The sequence below is a fragment of the Peromyscus eremicus genome, chromosome 7 (genome assembly GCF_949786415.1).
Source record: "Peromyscus eremicus chromosome 7, PerEre_H2_v1, whole genome shotgun sequence".
Classification (NCBI taxonomy): domain Eukaryota; kingdom Metazoa; phylum Chordata; class Mammalia; order Rodentia; family Cricetidae; genus Peromyscus; species Peromyscus eremicus.
In genome coordinates this window covers 66,963,882-66,987,849 of record NC_081422.1, presented here as the reverse complement: position 1 = coordinate 66,987,849, position 23,968 = coordinate 66,963,882, and the positions used below count along the sequence as shown (strand labels likewise).

General features: G+C 42.4%; 1 protein-coding gene across 2 annotated transcripts in view; it reads right to left on the bottom strand.

Annotated features, from left to right (window-relative positions):
* The window catches only part of Rfx7 (regulatory factor X7), a 99,284-nt gene extending 93,364 nt beyond the window's left edge, over positions 1–5,920 (bottom strand). Inside the window, exons 1-2 of one of the 2 annotated variants that reach the window (XM_059268222.1) lie at positions 5,567–5,920; positions 5,254–5,419 (exon numbers count right to left, since the gene is read on the bottom strand). In XM_059268222.1, coding sequence (XP_059124205.1) covers positions 5,254–5,414 — 161 coding nt within the window. In that variant the 5' untranslated portion in view covers positions 5,415–5,419; positions 5,567–5,920. The remainder of the gene's footprint in view (positions 1–5,253; positions 5,420–5,566) is intronic. The other variant, XM_059268221.1, reaches the window with a different exon arrangement.
* Between the last annotated feature and the right edge of the window lie 18,048 nt (positions 5,921–23,968).

Here is a 23,968-nt window from a genome sequence, read left to right as displayed (position 1 = left end):
AGAGCTAACTGGTCAGTTATTTAACATATACATATCATTAGTTAAGTAGGACCAGAAATTTGACAGGTTTGAAACTGCTTAACTTGCCTTTTTGGATGACAAGGAAGACAATTTCTTTCTGGAATCAGAGCCACTTAGTGCTGGGACACAAACATCAGAGTTGGCCTCAATACAGACAAACAAAAGTAAGCCAAATCTTTTCTGTGCTGATTATAGAAGACTAGCTGACTTCAGGGTAGGGAGAGTATTTAACCAACTAAACTAAAACATGCAAGACAAAAAAGACCCTGGGCTTAAAGATATGAGCTACTTAACAGTCCATGTTTCCCACTAAAGTTGGATGAATAACAATTATTTCTTACAGGGCTAATAAACTGCATGGCTCAAGAACAAAATGGAACTAACTACTGAGTTCTACGCCAGAGGACATACAACAGGACTAATACGGTATTACCATGTAAATGTTATAGAGTATCATACTCTACTCATTGTATTAAAATGGAAATGAGATTAATCATTTAATATTAAGATGCTTATTGTCATAACAATAAGAAACCAAAACAAAATTAATTGGGTATAAATGATAATTTAGAACATATCCAAAATAATTCATAGATTACAATTTTAAGTCTAAAATATACCAGATCAGAATTGAATAAAGACAAGGAAGTCTTGATCCTCCAACACTATCTCCAAGGTTGGCTAATGAATCTAGAAATTCTACAGCTTCCCTGTCATTGTTTTGTAACATAAAATGGGTAGAATACTGATACATCTTACTGTTTAAAGACTTGTAAGGTTTTAACTGAAGATAATTCTATTATAATCTGAATACTCTGAGTACAACATTAAAATATTTTCTACAATAAAACATTAGGACTTCTTTAGATTTTTTTTAGGTCAAAGTTTATCATCTAGGTTACAACCTAATAGCAAATATGAGTCACTCTTACCCATGTACATTTCTTCCCTCATTCCTTCCTTCCCTTTAATGTGGTGCCAAGTGTCTGGGATAACCCAGAGCCTTATACAAGCTAGGTAAGTGCTCTACTCCTAAGCTATACATCTCTAGTCCATGATCTATCCCTTTTTTGTTTTGGAACAGGGTCTCTTTTTTGTAGTTCTAGCTGGCTTCAAACTCAGGGATTCTCCTGTTTCAGTCTCCCAAGTGTGGGATTAAAGGTGTGTCACTGTGTCCAGCCCATGTATTCTTAAGGGTAATTAAGTAAACAGAGAGATCTCAAATATTGTATTCTATTTGTTTTTTGAAAAAATAATTTAAATTTATTTTATGTGCATTGATGTGAAGGCATCAGATTCCCTGGAACTGGAGTTACAGACAGTTGTGAGCTACCATGTGGGTGCTGGGAATTGAACCTGGGTTCTCTGGAAAAGCAGCCAGCGCTCTTAACCACTGAGTCTTCTATTTGTTTTTTAAATTTCAATTCTATAATGGTTTCCAAAAAAAAAAAAATCTTTTAAAAGAAAAAGAGGGATCTAAGTTTGGTACTACATGCCTTTAATCCCAGCACTAAGTAGACAGAGGCAGGAGGATATCTCTGTGGTTCAAGGCCAGCCTGGTCTATATAGCAAGCTCCAGGACAGCCAAGATTACATAGAGGAATCCTGTCTCAAAAAACAAATGGGAGGTGGGTAGTAAAAATTCTTGTTGTGATGGGTGGCAGTGGTGCATGCCTTTAATCCCAGCACTCAGGAGGCAGAGCCAGGCGGATCTCTGTGAATTTGAGGTCAGCCTGGCCTACAGAGTGAGATCCAGGACAGGTACCAAAACTACACAGAGAAACCCTGTCTCGAAAAAAAAAAATTGTTGTTTAAATTAAATAGAAATTTTCAGCAATGTAAATTAAAGAAGTTCATATTTAAGTTGGCTATGGCTTTGTTTTAGGTTGTCAGTATGAGTCTTCCTTTAGAAAAAAAAGATTTAGCTGCCAGGTATCATGGCAAGAGAAGCTGAGGCAGTAGGATCATGAATTCCAAGTAAAACAGGGTCATAGACCAAAACCCTGTTCAAAAAACCAAAAAGAAAAACTATGTGTATCTACTATTTTAATATTCTCTTCCTTTATCCCTTTTAGAAAAAGATTATTTTTAAATTATATTATCTATAAAATATAAATAACATTCTTATAGCCTACTCAGAATTAAAATACTACAAATAAAAATCCTTTCAAGTGAGGCATATAACTAATTTAAACCTTTTGTCTATGGAATGGGAAGGAATAAAGTAAAGAAACATACAGACAAGAACAGTCAGGTTTGTTAACCTAGGCATAATTTGAAGATATTCACAAGAATATTAATACAAACATAACACTATCAAGTTAGCAGTATATGTTCTAGAATTACTTTAAAAATCTACACTATTTCTAATTCTTGAGAAATAGTTTTAATCTCATTAAATACTACGTCTTTACATTGAATACTTATTCCTTTTTTTAGAGACATATTTAATGCTTGAAATGCAATGGAATACTTTTATCAATTAGCATTTAATAAATGGAATAAATTGTGAGCCAAGATAATAAATAACTCATTGTCCAGCTAAAGGCCTACATCACATACTATATTTATATTTGTAGAGTAGGAGGGCAAGTACAGACTTGTTTGTGATCTGCAAGCCACAGTTTAGAAACTATGATCAACCTAAATGCAAAACCCAGTTGATAATTTTTAAATGCCACATTTCTTTTGAATTTCATTTTAACTCTTCATAATGGTACTGAAGGGCTGACACAGAAGCAATACAACACTGACCACCTCTCAGAACATTACAAGATGATTTTTAAAAATGGTGGGAAAAGTACTGCTTAAAAATATGAAACAACATGCATATAGAATTATAGTTATATCTATTAAAACATTTTAATTCTTTAAAAAATATTATTTTTTAGATAGTAGCAATGAGCGAGGCATGAAGTGTATGCCCTTAAATCAGAACTTGGAAGGCAGGAAGGCAGACAGGACTTCTGAGTTCGAGGCCAACCAGGGTTACATAGTAAGCCCTAGACTTAAAAAAAAGAAAAGTAACAATGGAACTTTCACTTTTTAACATCTGTATTTTATATAGTTACTTGATGAATAGTATGAATCCATTCTTATGGAAGAATTACAATTCTATATTAAATATGGCCACTAATGTTTTTATCCATCATGGTTGTTTATCATCCTCAAGTTTTAGATATAAAGGAATAAGGAACAATTTTTGCAAATAGAATTACTAAAGTTGGAAATGAAATGCTAGTATGTCATTACAAAATGAAGACACAGAATAGTACATTTTGATATTAAGATGTGTGTTTGCTCAATAATATTTCAGCGCCAAGTCCAAAATCTTAAGTGTACTCCCTCTACTTGAGAAGTTTTTTTCATTTTCAAAGTCAGCATAGCTAAATTGTAATAGATGTGTAAATATCATTACCAATGTGTGAATTAAATTATGATTTAACAAAAATAAAAGGCACTCCACCATCATCATTATCGCAACATTATCCTCAGTGCCTATACAACTCACTCTTTCTGTGGAATTACAAAGACAAATCCTTCTCCTTTAATGTTCTCATAATAAAATAGCCTTACTAATTCAACCTTTAAAATTTACCTTTCTTAAAAGATTTGAGTCCTTTAACTGGGATGTCCCTCATTTGAGGCTAACAAACAAGGGTGTTTTACTTCAATTCAATCATGGTTTCAGGGACCCTAAGTTACATTATTCAGTGATAAAACATCTGGCTTTGTGGAACTCAAAGCCAGAAATTAATCATACCTTTATTTATTTGGTACAGCTTTTAAAACAGGGTGAAGGTATGTATCTACTGCGGTCTCCCCCACTCTGCCATAAACACACACACACACAACCTTCACACATCTGACCTATTCAAGTTGCCACCTAACTATTGTCAAAGTCTTAAAAAATTCCTTTTAAAATAATTAAGTTTCATATTAAAATTAAAAGCAAGATATTCAACTGTCAACTACTGTGTGGTATGAAAGTAGTAAAGCCTGCACTGACCTACTTCATATTAGCATCATGATGGAAGAATGCCAAGAAAATAATGAAAATTACTATACAACAACTCTTAATTTTATATTTAAAATTGGTTACTGTCTTGAATGTTGAAATGCTGTACACAGAATGCCAGTTGCTTTATTATACCTTTGTCTTTAAATTGCAAGTTTTGTTATTTTAATAGTCATATTTAATGATGAACCTGCTAGATTCATGCTCAAAAAAAAAAAATCAAGGCTATTTTTTCCACATCATATTTAATTCTATTTTAAAACTTCTATTAAAAGCAATCTTAGACCAAATTCCAAATATTGCTTTCCATTTTAAAAATAGTACCACGCTTTTAAAAAGTCAGTTAATAAAGAGTCCTACAAATAATGCAAGTTCACATTCAGTGAACATTTGCAATGGTTCTCATAGAAGATGGACTTAACTCTGGGTATTTATTAATATCGTTATCAGTCTTTAAGAGTTCAATTAACACTGAAATATAGCACATTCCCATACAAGAAATACAGGACTAGTAAAGGATGTTCCGTCTAGTTTCTTTTTAATAATTACACAAAAATGGCAAGATGGTTTACATTTTTAAAAAATGCACTTTACCATGTAAATTACCACATTAAAATAAAACACTTAATGCTAAAGCGGCATTTCCTTTACAGTCAACGCAAAAAATAAATTCCCGAGACGGGAAATTCGGTTCGACAATAACGGAGGCAAAGCCATCCACACACAGCAGCTATTCCAACTGAATGGAAAAGACACATTAGGTTTTGTGCTGCATATCAATGTTGCGTACAATGTCTTGTTTGGTCAAAATTCACAATACACTTCTTCCTCCCTCTATGACTACAAAAGGAGTCAACACATTTCCCGTTCCAAGTTTCCAATGCACGCCACTATCATGCCATGACTTAATCTTGACCCATATTTCCCTTACTGTGGGTGGAAAACGCACAAATAACTTGTTTATCTGCTTACAATCGAGGAGGGGAGGGAAGCCTGGGGTGTGTGTGTGTGTGTGTCTAAGGAGACCACGGGTGGGTGCAACCTGCCCCCTCCAGAGGTGCCACAGCCGGGTGCACGGCTGGGGCACCCCACCTTCAACGCATGCAGCATGCATCACCTCCTGTTCGGATGCCGCCGCCGCCGCCGCCGCCCACCCCCTCTGCAGCAGCAGTGTGCCTAGGCTGCTCTGCCCCGGCGATGGAGGATCCTCTTACCAGATGGAGTTCTTGATCTTGTGTTGCAGAGCACTGGCCTCGGTCCCTGGCAGCCCGGGCACAAGGGCTGGCAGAGCCACCCCGGGGTTGGGGGCGCTGAGGGGAAGCTGCTGATGGGCATCGGGCTGCTGTGGTGGCGGCTGTTGTTGTTCCTCTGCCATCGCTGCTGGAGGGGAGGGAGGGAGGGAAGATGGGGGCGCGGGGAAGGGTGAGGGAAGAGACGCGGAGGGGGAGGACGACGAGGGGCGGAGGAGGGGGAGGAGGAGGAGGAGGAGGAGGAGGAGGAAGGAAGCTGGATAAGCTAGGCCTATACCCCAGGGCTCGAGTGAGTCGCTTTCGCCGGCCGCCTGAGGGACATCCCCGGGGAGACCGAGCGCCTCCTCACGGCTCTCTCCTCACGGTTCCGCTCCCCGTTTTTTTTTTTTTTTCTTTCCTTGCGGTTCTCGTCGCGGTTCCTCTCCCGGTTTCTCCTCACGGCCCCGCGCGTCACCGCGGCAGAGGCATGGCGGCGCCCCTCAGCCCCCCGTCAGCGGCCCGGGGCTGGTGTGTGTGTGTGTGGGGGGGGGGCGTCTGAAAAAACGAGGTCCGTGGCCAGGCGCCCCCCTTCCGCCGCCGCCCCCCAAAACAATCCAACCCGACGGGTCTCTCGGGGGGGCCTGCCTCCCCGGCCGCCCTCGCCGCCCCCCCACCCCGCCGCCCCGCCGGGGGGCCTGGCGCCTCCGAGCTCCCCCGCGCCGCTCGCCCGCCCGCCCGCCCGCTCGCTCGCTCCCGGCCCCGCCGCCGCCGCGGCCGCCGCCGTCCTGCCAGCCCCGGAGCAGCCCAGCGCGCGCAGCCGCACTGCGGCCCGGCGCAGACGGCACAACACCTACCGCGCGGCCGGGGGGCGTGGACGCGCGTGTGCGGGCGCGGCGCGGGGGGCCGCAGGGGGGCGCGGGGCGCGGGGCGGGGCGGGGCGGAGCGGGCCCAGGAAGCCGCGGCGGGTTCGGGGGTGGGGGTAAGGGGGGGTGACCCCGGAGGGAGCGGCCGGGCGGCTGCAGGAGGACGCGAGGACGGCGTGGGGGGGGGGGGGTGGAGTGGGGGAGGGAGGAGCGGGCTCGCGTGACGGCGGCGTGGGGGGGCGTGGGGTGGTGTGTGTGTGTGTGTGTGTGTGTGTGTGCGTGCAGGGGGGGCTGGGGGGGTGGCCCCGTGCGGCCGCGCGGCGTGGAAGGGAGGATGGATTGCTTCCTAGAGCGTGTAAGGTGAACCGAAGCGGCCGCGCGGCCCCCCCCCCCCCCGGCCCCACGCGCGCGCGCGTGTGCGTGCGTGCAGGCGTGCGTGCGCCTCCCCCTCCGCCCGTCAGGCTGGCTTCCTCCCTCTGTCAGCGGACCGCGCCGCTGAAGCAGGTGAGAGCTGCGAAGTCGACTTCTCAGAAGCCTCCCCTCCTTCTTCTCCCCCCCCCCCCCGCTTACTCCCTCTCCCCCCCCCCCGAGCCCCCACCCCCCCGAAGAAGAGCCAGCGCCGCGAGGTGATTCGGCTCCGGGAGGAAAATGGCAAGTGAGGAGCTGGTGGAAGTGTTTCCTCGGTCGGGCATTCAAAGCCCTCCAAATCTGGCCCCACTTTAGCCACCCAATCACAGCCGCCTCCATCCCCCCTGCAAGAACTCCCAGCGCCAATCAGGGAAGTCTCCATGCCATCCTTAGCGCGCAGCAGATTCATTCTTCCTTGGTGCCTTTGCCCATGCCGTTCCCCACCCCACCCCACCCCCCTGCCAGGGGTGCCCTCCCTGCTTTTATAGTCTCAGTTCAGCCCAGGCTCGGAGACACAGCTCAAGTCGCAGCTTGTCAGGGTCCCTGGCAGCCAGGGCCCCTCCTGTTTCTCAAAGAAACACATGGAGTACAACATGGAGGCTCTCAAGCTTCAGCCATCGAAACCCACCCCAGCCGGAGACTGCCCACCGCTCGCCCTCTTGCCATTCATACTTAGAGTGAGACTGCCTCCAACAAGCCAGTCCTCCCCCGAGAGTGGAAGGATTGGCTTGTCTAGGTGGGGCTGGTCAGGAAGGCTAAGTGCCTGGGCGGAGAAGACAACAGCCGAAGCCTTTGGCACCAGATGGAACAGCTGCGCAGCTCTCCCTGACCTTTTTCTGGGCCTGTGGCTGTAATGAGCCTTCCAGCTCTGAACTTTTCTGACCGTGTTTCTGTCGGACTTCTACCTGTCCGATTTTCTGGCCACTTTCCTGGGTGGACTTTGAGCTAGGAGGCTCTGCCACCTTTCAGACTTCTAGTGGGTAGGGAATCTGATTGGCTTGGGTTGCGTGGTCTTTTGAGTGCTCTGTTCCTTGCCTTGGCCTGAAACTCTCTTGTTTTTGTCCATGTGGCCTCAGGCCCGGTTCACGGACTCCAAGCCCAGACTCACCCTGAATGTTTGCCCCTGGTGGGGTGGAGGGATGGACACTTGTGTGCAAAAAACAGTTTCTGCATGAGAATCGAGACTGTTCCAAGTACCCGGTGCATGGATTGTATCACACAAATGAGCCCCCTTTTCACAACCTAAGGACACAACGGCTTTAGGCTATATGTAGGTTGCTACTGAAATTTATTTTGCACGTATGCCAATGTCTCCTATATATACCGCATTTTTCTGGCACTAACTGGTACAGTTCACAGTGGCATAACTGAAGATTAGCTAGTGGTAGCTAATGCTCATTGAACACTTATGCTGCCCTGTTAGCCCCTTTTGTACACGATTATTGTATGCTTCTCCAAAACTATGTAATATGGGTGCTATTATTCTCTGTATTTTGCTGATGAGACAAAAGCCTAGAAAAGTTAGTTATTCGATTACTAAATATAGGAGCCAGGGTTGATTGTGAATGTTAGTTTTAGACCTCACCAGCTGTTGTTGAAGCTAAGATTGTAATCGAAGATCTTGAATGCATACTTGTAAATTCTGTGTCCATGGGGAAGATGCTATGGGGAGACAATGGGAAGCCAGGCAGTGGTGGCGCACGTCTTTAATCCCAGCACTGGGGAAGCAGAGGCAGGTGGATCTCTGTGAGTCGAGGCCAGCCTAGTCTACAGAGTGAATTCCGGGACAGCCACCAGGGGCTGTTACACAGCCTGAAACCCTGTCTCTAAAAACAAAACAAAAAAAGAAAATTGGGAAAAGTGGCCAGGAACCCCTATTTAAAAAAAATAAAAAATAAAATTAACCTTCTGAAGATGATGGTTTCACATTGTCACAACCTGAGGGGAAGATTCATCAAAGAAAGGCAACCGATACCTGCTAAAGGCCTGAAGAATAGGAAGTCGAGAAACAAAATGTCTTTAAAATAACTTCACTACCGGGTTTCACACAGGCTGACTTCCCGAGTGCAACTTTAGAGTTTTTAATAGGTTCCATAAAGAGCTACGTATTCCACAGCCACCACTAGAGGGCTGTCCAGAGTTACAGCCCCGATTTGCCCTCTAGCGGCGATTCTGAACAGTGTGTGTTTATGCAGACTTGGGGCCTTCAGGGACTGGCCGCCAGGCAGTTGGAGCACACATCTGGAAACATTAGGTTCAATCAGCCATGAGAGGGTTTGCGAATAGTAACAGACTGAAGAGATCCTATCACCAGAGTGAGACAACCTTTCAGGGAAAGAAGATCATGGCTCACACTTTTGACATTTGAGAGGTAAGTTTGGGCTTTGTTATAGTTTTCATAGGAAACTGAATTTAAAAACTATGCCTTTAAGAAACCTGAAAAAAAAAAAAAGGTAAAGCTACCTAAAAATGTGGGTGGGATTCAAACCAAACCCAGAGACCCTGAGTAATTCATTTTCTCAGTTTCAGTTCACTCCCCTGGGAGGTAATATAAAACATTTTAGTAAATATGAATTTTTAAGATGCATTGATTGCTGGCCAGTGATGGCCCACACCTTTAATCCCAGTATTTGGGAGGCAGAGGCAGGTGGATCTCTGAGTTCAAAGCCAGCCTGGTCTACAGAGTGAGTTCTAGGACAGCCAGGATTACACAGAGAAACCCTGTCTCAAAAAACAAAAAAACAAAAAAACAAAAAAAAAATAGCATTGATTTTTGAGCATATTCCAATCTCAGAGAGTATAAATGTATTTCCCCTCTAGGGTGTATATGACAATGGGAAAAAAACAGTATGAGGAATGCCAGTGTAATGGGGAAGAAAAAAGTCTGGTCGTGGAGTCAGAAGATCTGGGAATTCAAATGTTATTTCACTTCTGTGAGCGTGAAAATATTGATACACTTCACAGGGTTATTGTAAGGAACAAGGTGTAGATGGATATGTAAACCACTGAAGTGTCAAAACAAGAGAATTGGCAAAGTGGCTTGTGAACACCTCAGAAGTAGACTAGTTTATGCTAGAAGTCCCAGGACAGAATTCCTGGCTCCTAGGTGTTTAGTAAATACCATTTAAATTCAGTAATTAACTTCAACTTTTTTCTAGTACTCTTATGTATATAAACCTCATCTCTAATAAAAAAAAAAAAAAAACAAGAAAAAAAACCCCTCATCTCCTTTATGAAACTATCCAGAGTGTGACATAAATAATTATACTATACTTACCTCTGTGGATTGATGAGGTAAAGTTCGCATAATGTACTAAGTATGAGGAAAATTAATACCACAGAATATTATTGGGTGCAGAAAATCTAAATAAGATGTAGGTCCAATTCAAAGTAGTTTATATTATGTGAAGCAGAGAGATGTAGTGGGTATTTGCTCTGCTCATGACCTTGGCCTAGCTGGCCTCTAACGTATTGACATATATGAGATGAATTCCAAAATATAATTGTCTTAGTTTATTTTCTGCTGGTGTGATGAGACATTATGACCGAGGTATCATAAAAGAAAACATTTAATTAGGCTTCCCATTTCAGAGGGTGTGACAGTAGGTCACTAAGGTGGGAGAACTCATATCTCAAACCACAAGTAGATGGTAAAGAGTCCACTGAGAGTGACCACTCCCAGTGACACTCCTCTTCCAACAAGGTCACAGCTCCTAATACTTCCCAAACAGTTCCACCAACTAAGGATTAAGTATTCAAACATAGGAGCCTATGGGGGCTATTCTCATTCAAATCACCACAATAATACCTATTAGTGGTAGAGGTAGATTGGAGAGAATGGTCTGTTGAAGTTAGAAGAACCATCTAGAGAAGGCCTCTTGGCTGGCCTTCGAATTGGATATCCTTTACATGAGTAAGAAGCAGAACCTGGGTGTGCTAGCTAGTTTTATGTCAACTTGACTACGACTACAGTCATCTGAGAGGATGTAACCTCAATTGAGAAAATGTCTCTATGAGACTGGGCTGTAAGCAAGCCTGTAGGGCATTTCCTTAACTGGTAATTGATTGGGGAGGGTCCAGCCCACTGGGGGTGGTGTCACTTCTGGGCTGGTGATCCTGGTTCTATAAGAAAGCAGGTTGAGCAAGCCATGAAAAGCAAAGCTAGTAAACAAAATAACATCACTTCAGGGCCTCTGCATCAGCTTCTGCTTCCAGGTTCCTACCTTGACTTCCTTCAATGGTGGTCTACGATGTGGAAGTGTAAGCAAATAAACCCTTTCCTCCCCAACTTGCTTTTCTTTTTGTTTGTTTGTTTGTTTGTTTGTTTTCAAGACAGAGTTTCTTTGTGCAACAGTCCTGACTGCCTAGAACTCGATTTGTAGACCAGGCTGGCTTCAAACTCACAGATATCTGGCTGCCTCTGCCTCCCAAGTGCTGGGATCAAAGGCATGCACCACCACCACCACCAGGCCCCACAGTGCTCTGTTATTAATTATGATTGTCCTGTCAAATGATGATGGGTCCTAAAATTGGTTTAATCACTGATATTACGTGCCCTAAGCAATGGTGGCTTAGCATAGAAATGATAAAGTTCTATCCCATTCTCTCTTTTTTTCTCACCTTAAATATATAAATATCCTCTTTCCCCTTGACTGTAACATCCTCTGCCTTCCTCCATCTCAAGCCTTTCCCTCTAGGAGCTTAAAGTAGAAATGTAAGAAGCCCCTCACGTCATTTAGAAGAACCAGGAAAGAAGGACTCCTACACCCTCTACCCCTTCCTTGCCCAACTTCTGATATTTTTATTTCAGAAACTAATGAGTATTTCTTTGGGCTTGTCTTTCAGAATTCAAGTAGTCTCGAGGAGGGAGTGCTGTGTTAAGTTCCATTGCTATAATACGATTTACAGTCTTGCCTTTAATTGCATTAAGAGAGGGGGAGAAGGGCTGGAGAGACGGCTCAGCCATTAAAGGCTAGGCTCACAACCAAAACTATAAGAGGGGGGAGAAGGGGGGTCTGAAGAAGGAGATAAAGAGGAAGCGATTGCAAAAGAGACAAGTTGCAGACTTTAAAACTAAGTGAATATCGGCACATTTGGACAGATGTTCTGAATGTCTTATATGCTAAGAAGTCCAATGTGAAAATGTGAGTTCTGTTAGAGCACACGTTTTTCATCCTGAGATTAAAACAATGGTCTATTAAGGCAAGCTGACCTGTTCCAATACTGAGTAAGGCTGTTAGTGCTATCTGGCTAGGAGACCCTATCTGTGCAAGCCCTTCTTTCAAGTTCCCTTTACTTATCTCTAAGGATTAATGGGCTAAAGTTCACATAATGTACTTAGCTGTTCAAAAGACATAAAAATGAATGCCACATACAGCTTGAATTTCACTTAGGAAATTTTTCCACTGTTTGGTAGTAGATACATGTTTATGTGGACCTGAATTCTCCTATATTAAGGAGGGTTCAAGTTAATATCAACTGCCTGAGTTTTAAAGAAAGTGTTTACTTTTCCTTAGGACCAAAAGTTCCGAAGTAGAAATCCAATACCTCAGAAATTCAGGCCAGCAGTAGCTATGAACAGAAGCAAGTTAAGTAAAAGTATATTTACATAACTTTAAAAGTGGCAATGAATAGACCTTAAGAGCAATCCTATGTACAATGAGGAAGTCAGTGCAGGTGTAGGCTGAACTGGAGCGAGCCTAACCAGTAATCCACAGATGATTTCAGTTTAAGGTGCAGTAAAGTACACACCATATACAAATTATTATTCTGGGACCTTGAAAAAAATTAAACACAAAAAAGATACTGTTCTTATCTTCAAGAAGTTCATAAATGTAATTGGAACACTAAACATACATTTTTTTTTCCAAAGTGAGACAAAAAATAAGCCTCTTGAACTTGCTCTGAAGAGTCTGTTCTTTCTTTCTTTGTGGGGTCTGGCTTTTCAGATTCACCGTACAAGTCAGGAATCTACCATTAAACAGCTCATATGAGACCACACACACATACATTATATTATCTTATATTTCAACATAATTTGTACAAGAGCTTTGCCCCAAAAAAGAAGTGAACTAGTAATTTGATTCCTTTCTTATAGAATATGACCATGACAATGAGAAAGGACTAGGCAGTTGTCAGTAAAACTGGTAGCTGGAAGACAGACACAAGAGAAGGCCTTCTTCAAAACCATTAGACACCAGTAACCAGTGGAGACAGAGAATAAGCAGGAAGTGTGAAGACAAGCTGGAAGGGCTTCCCGAAGCTAAGATGGTTGCTTAGTGACGGTAGAAGCTTGGTGGGATTTAAGTCATTTTCAGATGGAACACTAAAGTAAGAAGGGCATGAATGAGAAAAACAAATCAATAGTCTGGCACTGGGGGACCCAAAAATAACACAAGTGACCTCATACACTCTGAAAGAGAGCTAGGGAATGGAAAGTCCACTTAGATGCTATGATGGTTCATTTTCATCTTCAATTTGGTTAAATGAAAAAACCCTGGGCATTAATAAGGCCCATTTTTAGGGTGTATGTGTTTGCTCAGGGAAGACCCGCTCTGAATGTGGGTAGCGCCATCCTCTTGGCTGGGTTCCAAGACTGAGCAAAGTGGGGAAAATGAGAACACCAGGTGAGTGCCAGCACTGTCTCTGTCCACTTGCTGGTCCATTGAGATGTGGGCAAGCAGGCTTACACGCCTATGGCTTCAGTCTCAGGCAATTCCTGCCACTGTACCTGCACCATGTATTTTGCCGATGTGCCTTCCCAGCCATGATGGACTACACCATGTGCCAAAATAAATCTCTCTACCCCTAGGAAGGGTCTCACATATCCTAGGCTGGCCACCAGCTCAATGAATGTCTGATCCTTCTGCTTTGGTATGGTGCTGGGGATTGAACCCTGGGCTTCATGCATGCTAGTGAAACATTCTACTAACCGAGCTACATCCCCAGCCCCAGTATTTTCTTTAAGTTGCCTCTTGTCAAGTATTTATTTGGTCATAGCCATGAGAAAAGTGTCTAATCCAGTTACCAGTGCGGCTCTAGCAACTTATTTGTCTCCTCAGACCTCAGGAGCAGGTTTGATGTGACCCTCTTCCTTCAACAGAGTCGTCTACAATACAAAGATATTCCTGATCATCTGAGGGACTCACTCTTTGGTTCAGAATGGCATCATCTCTGAAGGCTTTTCTTTTCTTTTTTTTTTTTTTTTGTTTGTTTGTTTTTCGAGACAGGGTTTCTCTGTGTAGCTTTGCGCCTTTCCTGGAACTCACTTGGTAGCCCAGGCTGGCCTCGAACTTGAAGGCTTTTCTTATCCACTCCCTGCTCCACCCACACCTCCACTTCTCTTCTTGTCTTCTGTGGTACCTTGCACAGCCTATGTCAGACACTATCTCATTATAGGCTTACTTCTTGGTTCCTGTTTCTGCCTGTCCTGTAAACTGTGAATCACATGTGGTCAGGAAGTGTGTTTTTAGTCTCGGTATCTGCAACATAAAAGGTAGTCGGTGCTGGAGTAGCCAAACAGTCCATGTTTGTTTAATTGAGTTACTGAATTATAAAAAGTCTAGGTTAAGAAACAAAAGCTTGAATACAAGAAAAGGGAATGGGCTAGCAAGAAAGCTTGATAACATATCTGTATAATAGTGGGAAGTTGAGGACTTAATTTGTACTTACAGTTCGTCTTCTGTGACACTGTACAACGTTTCTCAGCAGCTGATTTTATCTCTTCAGGCTGACATCTGCTGCTGAGCCTGGAGCCTTGGTGCTAAAGGCATTCAGGCCAGCCCATTGTTCTCAAAGAGAACAGTCAGCTATGTCCAGTTGCTCCTGTGGATCCAGATCCACACCCTTGGATGGGCCAGGCTTGATGCTCACTCTCAAGGGGGTTGTGTGGGTAGGAGAGGCTAACATTCCACCTGACCTCAGCCCTCCTCTTTACCTCTTTGGGCTTGTTTTCCAGCTGGTAGAAGTGGCGATTATAAAAACTCCCTCACACAACTACATTATGGATTCAATGAAAACCATCATGAAATTACTATCTTAATGCTTTATGCAGAGTAAGAGCCAAACACTTGTGATTTCTCTGTTTTTTCTACTTCTGGGAGGGAGAGGAAGGAAGTGAAGACTTGGAGGGTGGTAGAAGACAGGACAGAGATGGGAGTATTGGAAGGCAAAGTGGACCCAGGTGTGGTAGTGTAGACTTTTATCCGAGAACTTAAGAGAAGCTAAAGCAGGACAATGAGTTTGTGGCCAGCCTGGGCTACATAGAGTGTTTGAGTCCAGCCTGAGCTACAGAACACCTATATAGAGAAACAGGAAAAGAGAAAAGGGAAAAAAAAAATGAACCGAGAAACCAAAGTGACAACAGCCTGGTTATTGTGTCCCTGCTTAAAGTCTGATGAAGTACAGATACTTCCCAGAAGCCACACTGTTCCTAAGTAGGTGCCATTAGAGAGTCCTCGATCAGAGCATGGAAGGACAGTCAAACACTGCCCATGGATAGCAAGAGATCAGCACTAGATGGCAAGGGCAGACTTGCCTACAACAAGGAGAAAACAGAGAGATTCAACAGTTAACATCTGTTATTGTTTGACTCTGACATGTCCACTCCAGCTCGTGTTTTTATCATTTATTTGTTTGTTTATTATTGTAGGAGAGGGGATTGTGTGTGCCACATCACCTGTATGGAGGTTAGGGAGCAACTTTTTGGAGTGCATTCTCTTCTACCTTTACATGGACTCTGGGCATTAAGCTTAGGTTATTAGGCTTGTGTGGCAAGTGTTTTACTTACTAAACCATTTTGCCACCCCAGGCTTATGTTTGAATGCTTGTTTCTGAACTGGTGGCATTATTTAGGAGATAGGCCTGTACCTAGTCTTTCTCTGTCCCACCTGCCAGCTCCCAAATAACCACGTGGAGACTTTTTATTAATTATGAAAACTTGGCCAATAGCTTAGGCTTGTTTCTAACTAGCTTTTATAACTTAAATTAACCAATTTCTATTAATCTATGTGTTGCCATGTGGCTTTATTACCTCATATCCATAGTGCCCATAGTGCTCACTCTGTGTCTCATGGCATCTCCACCCTTCTTCTTCCCAGCATCCTCTGTGCCTAGATATCCTGCCTAGCTATTGGCCATTGAGCTTTTTATTAAACCAATCATAGTGACATATCTTTATATAGTGTAATCAGATATTTAGTAACATAGGCCTACTTGGTGGAAGTGGGCCACTAGGAGTTGGCCTTTGAAGGGTATAACACAGCTCTGCTTCTGGATTCAGACTGCTTCCTGTGACTGCCGTGGGAATAGCTACCACATGCTCCATGGTCTAAACCATTCTGCTACATCTTCTCTGCTATGCTAGACTGAAACACTTTAAATCTGTGAACCAAGATAAAATTTTTTTCCCCATAAGTGTTTCTCCCCAGCACCTTTACCTTTTACCAAGGATTGAATGTAGGACCTCATGCATGCTGGTCAAGTGTTCTACCATTGAACTATGTCCTCCAACAGTTCTTAAGTTGTTTTTATCAGGTATTTAGGTCACAGTAATGCAGAAGTGACTAATACCAAGTCTCACAGAGTTCTGATTATATAGAGGTGTGCAACAGCAATTCCTCCAAATAACAACCCTAATCCCAAAGAGAGTGGAAGAGAAGTTATTTATTTATTATTATTATTATCATTATTATTATTATGACCACTATCATCATTATTATTATTTGTGCTTGTGTGTGTGGGGGCGGGGAGAGACAGGGTTTCTCTGTGTAGCCCTGTGTGTCCTGGAACTGGCTCTGTAGACCAGGCTGGCCTCAAACTCACAGTTATCCGCCTGCATCTGCCTCACAAATGCTAGGATTAAAGAAGTGCACCACCACTGCCCAGCAAGAAGGTATTTATAATCAGTTGGGAAACTTCAAGGACTACTCATAGGAATTCCAAAACAGTATTTCTCCTGCGGTTCCTAAAGAAGACTGAGACCAATTATTCATGTTAAGGTCTTTAAAAGCCCACAAAACATAGGGTGTAAGGGCCTGTTCTTTCCAGCTTTTCTAGGAAGGGTTTGCCTAACCAGTGTTATGGCGTTGGAGTTACGATCTTCCAGTGAACTCTACACAGGCTTCTCAGTAGGCAATCATGGCAGATACTATTGATACAGCAGGCATGGGAGTGGAAGTCTAAAACAGGATAGCTTGTTGGCTCTTTTTTTTTCTGTTTGAAATTGTTAAATAAGTCAGTGATTGCTACTTGGTGTTGGAGAAAGGAAAAGTGGTTAGGAATCACAGTTCTGCAGCCAGTGTCTCCTGCCTCTATGAAAGGCTACTTTAAAGAAGGACAGCTGAAGAGATTATCCAATGTGTTCGAAAGGCAAACAGCTCAGGACTAAATGCCCCTCCACCAACGTTGATGAAAATCATCTTGTTTTCAGTTGCCTCAGAAACATCACGAGGATGGGCTTAAATGTTCTTTCTGTGTTGGAGATACGTGGTTTCTTTAAAAAAAAGTTTGGAAATAAAAATGGCAAGATCATAGGGTGCCACTTGTAAATGATGGTCCATAGTGTTCTGAAAGTTTAATTGCAGATCCTGTGTAGGAAGGTTAAATCAAGATTTAAGAGTGGAGGAAATTGACCTCTACACACACTTAGGGAGTTACAGAAAAGACTGAGAGATGGGAGTAGGGGGCAACTAATAGGGAACAGACCTGGGAAGAAAAAGTGCCAGCAGTGGTGCGGATATTTTTAGGAGATGGTATCAAACCTTGGAAAAACAAACTAGAACATTTGTACCATAAATATTGGCTCCAGATTGCTGAAAGGGCTGAAGAAATGTGGGGCTTAGTGAATAGCAGAGCCTACCCTAAAAAGCAAAGTGATTAAGATTCTGCCAGCGCCCTTCCCTTCATCCGCGTGTAATGTCCAATAGTTAAAGTGCACTTGCTGATCCTGGAAGGCAAGGAACAGAGCAGTAGCAAGAGACTCCAGGAGAGGAGGTTCCTCTGCAAGTAAACATTCTGTCCCACAGCATGCTGGTCCCTTCCCTGTGGTCACCTGTCTACCTGTTTCCAGCAGAAGAAGAGAACTAAAGGGAATCTTATCTACAGATTAGAAGAATACAGTACAAGAAGTTTGTGGAAACTCCAAGCTCAACAAATAGAAGATGCAGCACTTAAAAAGAGTTGACGAATGAAAGAAAAGGGTAAGAAATTATTTTATAAGTTTATAATTTTAAGAAAGGCCTAAGTATGTAAGTAAACCATGTGCCTGTGTTACACATAAAACAACTATTCATTCAGGGTGTGTTATTCAGGAAGCAAACAGTGATTTTAGAGCTTAAAACCACTGTTTTTCCCTTCTTTTAGTGAGGCAGGGCCTCCCATGTAAGCCAAGCTGGCCTTGAACTCTCAACCCTCTTCCCTCATCCTCCTGAGTGCTAGAATTATAGGCATGTACCACCATGCCTATCAAAAGTGTGATTTTTGTCTAGTATAGTAGTACACACCTTTAGTTTCAGCACTCAGAAGGCAGAGGCAGGCAGATCTCTGTGAGTTCAAGGTTAGCCTGATCTATACAGCAAGTTCTAGGGCAGCCAGGGCTACATTGACTCTGTCTCAAAAATCAATCAATCAATCAATCAATAAAAAGAGTGATTTTTTTTTGTTCTTTTTATTTGTATGTCTCTATGAGAGTGTGCCATATGTATGGGTGCTCACAGAGGTCAGAAGAGGGCATTAGATTCCTTGCAGCTAGAGATCCAGGAAATTGTGAGTTGCCAGATATGGGTGCTGGGAACCGAACTTGGGTTTTCTGGAAGAACAGCAACTATTCTTAAATGCTGAGATTCTTCAGCACCTTAAATGTTCCTTTTGAAATAAAAATATTAATAGCTCTGTATCAACAATAGAGCCTTTTAAAACAATGACTATATGATAAACTTCACCAAAGTAAGAGTCCAAGAAAGATTGAAGATAAAGTTCAAGAATCAGTGGGATGGGAAAAATAATTAATTTATAGTTGCCTAACTACAATGTGATTAAAATTAAAATCTAGATTAGATTTTCACAGATCTGCTTCAATAAAAGGCCAAACAGTAATTATTTCAGTTTTATGATCTATATGGTCTTTCATCACAACTTGGATCTTTTGCTATAGTGTGAAAAAGAAGTCATAGATAAATCAGTACCTGAGTGGTGTACCTGTGTTCTAATAAAACTATTTTTTTTTTTTTTTTTTTTTTAAAGATTTATTTATTTGTATACATGTATCCCTGCAGGCCAGAAGAGGGCACCAGACTCATTACAGATGGTTGTGAGCCACCATGTGGTTGCTGGGAATTGAACTCAGGACCTTTGGAAGAGCAAGCAGTGCTCTTAACCTCTGAGCCATCTCTCCAGCCCAATAAAACTATTTTCAAAAGGAGGGAACAGACCAACTCCTATTCTAGATGATTGAACATAAGAGTGTCAGGATAAAGCCATGCTGAACAGATAGAAGTTCTGAAAGTATGATAAACATACACATACAATTAAGTCAATCTGTCATTCAGTGACAATGGATGACATTTCTTCAATAAAAGGAAATAATTTAAAATTTGGTTAAGAAATAGCAACATATCTAACTGTGTTATTTACAATATGTTATAAATAGGCTATGAAGGGGCTGGAAAGATGGCTCCATGATTTAAGAGCACTTGTTCTTTCAGAGGATTGGGGTTCAGTTTTCAGCAACTACGTGGAGGCTAACAGCTTTCTGGAACTCCAGTTCTGGGGGATCCAACACCCTTTTCTGACCTCTGTGGACACCAGCATGCACAAAGTGTACATACACCCATGCAGGCAAAATACTCATACACATAAAAGGAAAGAAAGAATTGTAAAAAGGAGTCTTTGAGGCTCTTTCAACTCTGTCATAGTTTTTTTTTCCCTTGTGGTGAATAGTGAAAGGGTGAAAGCAGAGCCCCTAAGCGAAGCCCATGGCCTCAGAATGGCCAGCCATTCTAACTGTTTAGAAGTTCAGTTTAGGATTGGGCAAGTGTTCATTTGAGTGGCTATGTAGCTGTGTGATGTTTTTATCTGTGACTTCATAACAATAAAGTGATTTAAAATAAAATAACATACAAAGAAATACCATGTGATTGCTACCAGAAGAAAAGAAACAGGGTAACAGTATTGGACTAAACAAACAAATTGAATGTAAAAAGAATTTGACATTCCTATTGATGAAAATAAATTCCATGAGAAGTTTTACTAACAGTGAACCTTTATAAATCACACACTAAATCATCAAAATCATGTTTATCACCGAATGTATGCAGTAAAAATTTACAGGACTTTCATTGTAACTGTTGGAAAACTAACACCTACCTCAGAAACTACAGATCAGGTGGGAGAACTGCTAGAGGGGGCGGAGTTTGAACAACTCAGCAGAGCAGCTTGCTTGAGTAAAGGACTTTGGCCGCAATAAACAGTGAGTGTCCAGTCTCTTCAAACACATATGAAACATTAACCAGCTGCTAAAACACAAGGAATATGTTAATAAAGTCCCAGATAAGAAGTCAGTTAGCCAGGGAAGTGGGTGGTGTACTCCTTTAAACTCAGGACTTGGGAAGCAGAGGCAGGCAGATCTCTGAGTTTGAGGCCAGCTTGGTCTACAAAATGAGTTCCAGGACAGCCAAGGCTACATACACAGAGAGACCCTCTCTCAAAAAACCAAAGCCAAGCCACCCCCCCCAAAAAAATAAATAAAATTTAGATTACAGTCTTTGATTACACTGCAATAAAAATTGGAACTAATAATAATAAAAAGATAGGAGCTAGGTTATGGTGCTCATGCTTTTAATCTCTGCACCTGGGAGATGAGGCAGGAAGATTACCTAGATTCTGAACCAAACCTGGGCAATATAATGAGTTTCATGTCATCCTAGGCTCCAGAGTGAGACCCTGTCTCCTAAACACACTGGAGTGATTTGAATGAGAATGTCCCCCAAGGGCGGGCTCTCTGGTGTTTGCACTTGGTCCCCACTAGGTTTAGGTCTTCGAGGAGTGGTCTTGCTGGAGGAAGTATGTCACCAGGGCCAGGCGTTGAGGTTTCAAATCTTTGTGCCATTCCAAGCTAGTGCTCCCTGCCTCATGCTTGTGGTTCAGGATGTGAGCCTTCGGCTTCCCACTGCAGCTGCCATGCCCGTTGCTTGTCACTATGCTTCCCTGTCATGGCAGACTGTTAATCTGGAACCATAAACCAAAATAAACTCCTGCTATGAGTTGCCTTCCTCCTGGTGTTTTATTACAGTAATAGAAAAGTAACTAATACAACCACTACTACTAACTAACTAACTAACTAACTAAACAAATCAGTAGCTAAAGCTTTATAGCCAGACTTGGTACCTCAAATCCAACTCTTGAATCTGAGTCAGGAAGATTACGATGCTTTTGAGGCCACGTGGCTTACAGGGTGAGACCTCATCTCATAACTTCCCCCCAAACCAAGAATAAAAGAGAAATGTGCAAAATAAAGTTAACTATTAAGAAACGATAATACATAAATATCACAGCACAATTGTGCAGTTAGCATGTTGCTAAGTGATCTATGTGAATTGTCTTTTTATTTTTGTCATAATCTTCTTTTCACAGATGAGGAACTGAAACACAGCTCCGGATTAAATAACCTATCCAGTGGCACACAGTCCATAAATAACAGGGTTCCTATTTAAATCTAAATAGAGGGTCAGCAAGATGGCTTAGTGGGTCAGACAGTGGTGGCACACGCCTTTAATCCCAGCATGCGGGAGGCAGAGCCAGGCAGATCTCTGTGAGTTCAAGGCCAGCCTGGTCTACAGAGCAAGATCCAGGACAGGCACCAAAATAACACAGAGAACCCCCCCCCCCAAAAAAAAAAAGATGGCTCAGTGGATAAAGACACTTAGTGCCAAACCTCACGATGTGAGTTGGATCCTCAGACTCACATGGTGTGGAAGGAGAGAACCTACTTCCTCGGTTTACCCTCTGTCTTACATACATGTATCATGGTACACATATATTGTACATGTGTATATTCAGAAGAGGAATATATCTAGGTGTGGATATATTCTAAAATAAATATGAATAGAAGTCAATTATGTGTATAAGCTCAAGAATCTAACAAAAGAAAGTTAAAATATAACTGAGAGAAAAGTTGTTATTTAAAAAAAATCTTGAAAAGAATGAAATGAGGGAGATAGAGTTTTGTATAAAACTAAAAGTTAGTTCTTTGAAGAGAGACAGAACAATGCCAGAAAGTGTGGAATTCGACCAAGGGAGAGGAAGCTAGTGAAAGCTAGAGCAAGAAATCAGCCTTAGGCCGGGCAGTGGTGGCGCACGCCTTTAATCCCAGCACTCGGGAGGCAGAGCCAGGCGGATCTCTGTGAGTTCGAGGCCAGCCTGGACTACCAAGTGAGTTTCAGGAAAGGCGCAAAGCTACACAGAGAAACCCTGTCTCAAAAAACAAAAAAACAAAAAAAAAAACAAAAAAACAAAACAAAACAAAACAAAACAAAAAAAAAAAAAAAAAAGAAATCAGCCTTAATTACAGACTCTAGAATGTCCAAAATGGATATTAAATTTAAGCTCATAATTCTTGTTTGTTTGTTTTTGAGATAGGGTCTTATTATGTAGCTCTGGCTGTCTTGGAACTCACAGAGATCCTCCTGCCTCTGCCTTCAGAGTGCTCGGATTAAAGGTATGTGCTACCATACTCAGGTTTTAAGCTCACCATTTTTAAAGTCCAGATTAAAACTTATGATTTCTATAAAACATAAATTGTTCAAGTTAATAAAAATAGAACCAAGGAACTGGAGAGATGGCTCAGCTGTTAAGTTCACAGGCTACTCTTCCAGCAGATGTTAATGCTGTTTCCAGAACACTCATGGCAATTCACAACCCTCTGTAACTCTAGCCCAGGGAATCCAACATTCTTTTTTGGCCTCCCTGGGCACAAGACATGAATGTCATTCACAGACATTCATGCAGACAAAATAACCACATATACATGTATACATATATATACATATATGTATGTATATAGTTATAGTACAAATAATATATATTTGTAATATATTTATTGTACATAATAAAATAACTATAAAAATTGAATCCATAGGAATACCCACCTTATAAAGGAAGAAAATCTTAGCCACTGCAGCCTGCTGTAAGGACCTTGGGTGATTTAAAAATGAAACAACATAGTGCTTATATTTCTGGAGAAGTCTGACGTCAAGGCATCAGCCTGTCCAGTGCCTACTGAAGGCTTCTCTCCTTCACATATGGCACTTGCTAGCTGTGTCCTCACACAGTGATATGAGCAAGGCAGCCCTATCCTGTAGGCAGTTAATTGGGGTTACAGGCCCAAGGAAAACAGATGATCACATGTCCTAGTAAAACCCACAGTCAACCCTGAGGACAATGAAGTGTGAACTCTGCACATTTGGTGAGCCCATGGGGCCCCACAGAGTCTCCAAAGTAAGGCCTTACTCAAGGTCAGAAAGTCTGAGCTTTCTTTGCCCATCAGGGCTGCATAATGGGATGATTTGGCCAAGGGCATGGTTACCAGGTGTTTTGAAGGGTCTACACTTGTTGGTACTTTATATCTCAACCTTGGAAGGTGCCCCTCCCCTTGCTGATGTATAAAAAGCCCATCATGATTAAACTCTGGGCTACTGGGTATTGACCCAGGGCCCTCCGGAAGCTATCCTGTGTCCCTGTCTTTCTCATTGTCTCTGCCTATATTTCTATCTAATACTTCCTCATTCCTCTCTCCTCCCCCCAAGAACCCTTCGACAGGTCAGAGCTAGACTCCTATGTGAGCCTCAACTCATCAAAATGATTACTAACCACCAGCCTTTGTTCTTTTTACTTTTTGGTTCTTCTCCCATTCCCCCCTCCCCCCATTAGGGTTTTTGGAGGATCTTTTTCCTACAGAGACTACATTCTTTCATCCTAACCCACCAAACAATCAGAATCCCTCCCCCATTCATTCAGATTAACCTACCATATGCATCACAACTCCATGCCTAATACCTAATTTACATATGGGCAGGACCAAATTGGCCTGTGTTAAAACTACATCCAAACTGCTACTTGCTAACACATCTTTCCTGCCCTTCATCAGCTTTGCTTTACCTCTCAGTAAACGTTGCTTGTTTACCTTTCTGCTGCTCTCCTTCTAACTGAGATATTGAACTGACTCAGGAATCTGACAGAGTGGAGCAGGAGGGGTGACCTTGCTCCCTGGGGAGTCTTTTAGAAGGGTGCTAGTAGCAGTAGTAATGCTGGAAATACAGTCCTTGGATTGGCTAGCATTTCATGTCCATCATGATCACTTAGGTCATTCTTTTGGATGGGGATTGATACTTACCTTATGCCTTCCTGCTGACTAGTCATGAGAATCCATGTACTTT